Source organism: Nothoprocta perdicaria, unplaced genomic scaffold (genome assembly GCF_003342845.1).
Source record: "Nothoprocta perdicaria isolate Ctin4 unplaced genomic scaffold, notPer1 scaffold_450, whole genome shotgun sequence".
Taxonomy (NCBI): Eukaryota; Metazoa; Chordata; class Aves; order Tinamiformes; family Tinamidae; genus Nothoprocta; species Nothoprocta perdicaria.
This window is the reverse complement of record NW_020455700.1, coordinates 164,172-167,374: the sequence shown is the minus strand read 5'-3', so window position 1 is coordinate 167,374 and position 3,203 is coordinate 164,172. Positions and strand designations below refer to the sequence as shown.

Below are 3,203 nucleotides of genomic sequence, written 5' to 3'. Positions count from 1 at the left end.
GGCGCGTGCGGCCCCTCGGAGCGGCGGCCGGGCGCCGGAGCAGCGCGCGGCGGGCGGGGACGAGGCCGCTACGGGCTGCGAGAGCCGGGGAAAAGAGACGGGGCGCTCGCGGGGACGCTCCGGAAAACACCCGGGGAGCGCCCGGCTCCGGAGCGACGCGAACGCGGGGGATCCCGGCGCTGCCCTCACCTCTCCTTGTGGTCTCTGAGCTCCTCCGCCTTGTCCTTGCCCTCCTGCGGGGCCTCGCCGGCGCCCGGCGCGCTGCCGCCGTCGCTGTTCTTCTCCCCCTCGCCCGCCTTGCCCTTGGGCTCCTCCTTGGCGGCCTCTTGGTTATCAACCTTCTTCTCGCCCTCCTGCCCCTCCGCCTCCTTGGCGCGTTTGGGGGAGTCCTGGGGGAGCCGAGCGGCGCTCAGCCTGTCCCGTATCCCCCCCAACACCCCCGCGGGTCCCCCCAAATCCCGCTACCTCCAGAGCATCTTCCGCTTTCCGCTTGCTGCCGCCCTTCTCGTTCTTCTCCTTGGACTGCTCGTCGATGACCAGCTTGCCCTCCTCGTCGCTGCTGCCCTCCGCGCTGCCCTTCTTGTCGCCGTCGGGCTCCCGCGCGCCCTCCTCCGCGCACGCCTTCTTCGGGGTGGGCTGCGGGGTGACACCGGGAGCCGTCACGGGGACGCGGATGGCGGGAACAGCGGGACGGAGCCCGCGGGGACGCAACAACCGCCCTTGACAACAACCCACCTGGTAGCCGGAGGCTTTCACCGTCGGGTTGTTCTCGATCTCCCACAACCCTTCGCTGAACCCTTTCCTCTTGTTGGGCTTCCCAAACTTCTCCTTGCATTCCTCGTACGGGAAGAGGTCCTTGGGGCCCAGGAATGCCCTGGGATTGGGGGGGAGGGGGAAGAAAAGGGGCACGGCGGCGGCGTTGGCCCGCGGGCACCGGCGCCCGCCCGCGCATCCCGGCGCCCGACTCACGTTTCGTGGGTCCCGAAGAAGAAGACCTGGTATTTGTTGGAGGAGGATTTTACCGCCGCTTCCGGCATCTCGTCGATCTGCCGGACACAGGGAATTGCGTCGAGAGACGCGCAGGGGGGAGCACGGGCTCCCATCCCGCTCCGGGCGTCGGATGCGGCCAGCCCCATCCCTGGAGGAAGGTGCCTCCGGAACACGGGGCCATGGCCGGAGCTCCGGGGGGAAGGACCGGGTTCATTCCTTGGGAATTTACCCACTGGGCTGCAGATCCCGGGGAAAAACAGCAGCCAGGGGAATAAGGACTATTGCAATGAGCCCAGCAGGACTGGGCCGGCGGTGGAATTCCGCTTCCCGCTCCAGCTCTTCCCACCTCTTCACCTCGGGCGCCTTTTGAGAAGGGGAAAATGGGTGGAAAACGGGCGACGCCACCCGGGAAACGCGTGGGTGCTGCCCGGCCGCTCCGGACGGCTCCGCGCATCCCGTTTTTGCACAAATTGGGAGCAGGGGAAACCTGCGTGGATGTTCCCCCCTGTCGCTGCAGCCAGGGCTGACGGAGCCATAAAATCCCTGGAAAAACGTCAGCGCTAGGGGGAAGGAGACCATAAATTCCCTGGGAAAACCTTGGCAGGAGCCCGTTAAATTCCCTGGGGAAACCTCAGCGGAAGGAGCACGAGGGCATCGCGCTGCAGAGCGGGCTAACACGGGACCCACAGGGATTTAGGGGCATTTCAATGGATTTGGGGGATTTAGGGAATGTGATTTATTCCCGTTATTCCCTCCTTTCTTCCCAGCTTGCTTCCAGCCCAGGGCTCATCCGTGACGGCCTCRGCCGGTTGGGAATAACTTGCAAAAATCAACCTCTGGCCGAGGCAGCATCCCTGTCACCTGGGGATAACGGGGACGGAATGGGGAAAAACTGGGGAAAAAAAGCGTGGAAAACTGGGAAAATGGCTGGACTCCGGAGCCCCCCGAATCACCCGGCGTTCCCGTGAGAATGCGCCTGGAATTCATTGGGAAGAGAGGAGGGCCGGGGAGGTGGGTGCGTTTGCCCAGGGGTATCCCCAGGATTCCCCATCCGTGCAGCGCTCCCGGCCGCTCTGGCCACACCTGGCTCCTATTCCCGGAGCGGGAAAGGGAATATCCCRGTGTATCCCGGACACAGGATCAGGTTTCCTCAGCACCTGGTTAGTCCCGGGATTAATCACCGGGATGGGGGATCCGGTCCCCATGGACACCCACATCCCGGCACTCCAGCTCCCGGGATTTTTTCCCGGGAAGGGGGGCGCTGCCGGGGTGGAAAAGCGCTGGCCCCGCTCCCAGCGATCCCGGCTGCTTCCAAGCGGGCATTTCGGAGGATCTGCCTCCGGCCTCCCCGCCCCCTCCGCGGCCTCCCAATCCAAACAAAAGTGCAGGTGGGGGCCGGGATCGCCGGAGGGGCCCCCCCCCATTCCTGGCCGCCTTTTGGCGGGATTCGTGCCAGGAGGGGGGGGCCGAGGCGGGAGCCGCCGGAGGGGGAAAAGACTCCAAGGAAATTTTAAACGGCGGCAGCAACCGCGTAAAAATAACCGGCACCGGCCTCYGCTTAAAGAGGCCGCCGGGAGGCCRCTCCGGCCTCGCTCCAAGCGGGATACGGCCCCCCCACCCCGGCTCCGCAGCCTTCCCGGGATCCGGCTGCGGAGCAGAGGGATCCGCGCGGGATGCGGGTGCCCTCAAAATGCGGGATGCTCCGTGCGGGATGGGGGGGGCGTCGTGTCGGGGCGCTCGGGGGCCGCCGGCTCCCTGGCACCCATGCAAACAAAGTTATTTTTATATATATATAAATATATATATATATAAATATATATATATAATGTATGGATACGTGTATACGTGTGTATATATGGAGGTGATGTATGTGCATCTATTTTAATGGCTTTAATGCTGCTTGGAGGACCAAGCAGCAGCCTCCTCGGGGCAGCCCCATTGCCCAGGCCGGGGTCACTTCGTGACACTCAGCGAGGTGCTAAAATAAAATAAAATAAAATAAAATAAAATGGAATCAAAGTGCGATAAAATAAAATGCAATTAAAAAAAGAAAATGCAGTGCAATAAAATGCAAGGAAAAAATAAAATGCAAYGAAATGCGTTTGCATTTTATGCAAAATGCAAATTCTGTGATTCTGTGAAAATGGAATAAAAGGAAAATAAAACGCAATGAAATAAAAATGCAATGAAGTTAAGACACAATGCAATAAAAT

General features: G+C 61.4%; 1 protein-coding gene across 1 annotated transcript; it reads right to left on the bottom strand.

The window, feature by feature from the left end:
• Window positions 1-30: 30 nt before the first annotated feature.
• Window positions 31-1,067, bottom strand: HDGF (heparin binding growth factor). Its single transcript, XM_026046638.1, has 5 exons — window positions 970-1,067; window positions 736-874; window positions 466-636; window positions 190-389; window positions 31-75 (listed from the first exon to the last, which is right to left on the bottom strand). The coding sequence occupies exons 1-5, from the start codon at window positions 1,035-1,037 to the stop codon at window positions 69-71; spliced, it is 585 nt and encodes a 194-aa protein (XP_025902423.1). The 5' UTR covers window positions 1,038-1,067; the 3' UTR covers window positions 31-68.
• Window positions 1,068-3,203: the final 2,136 nt, after the last annotated feature.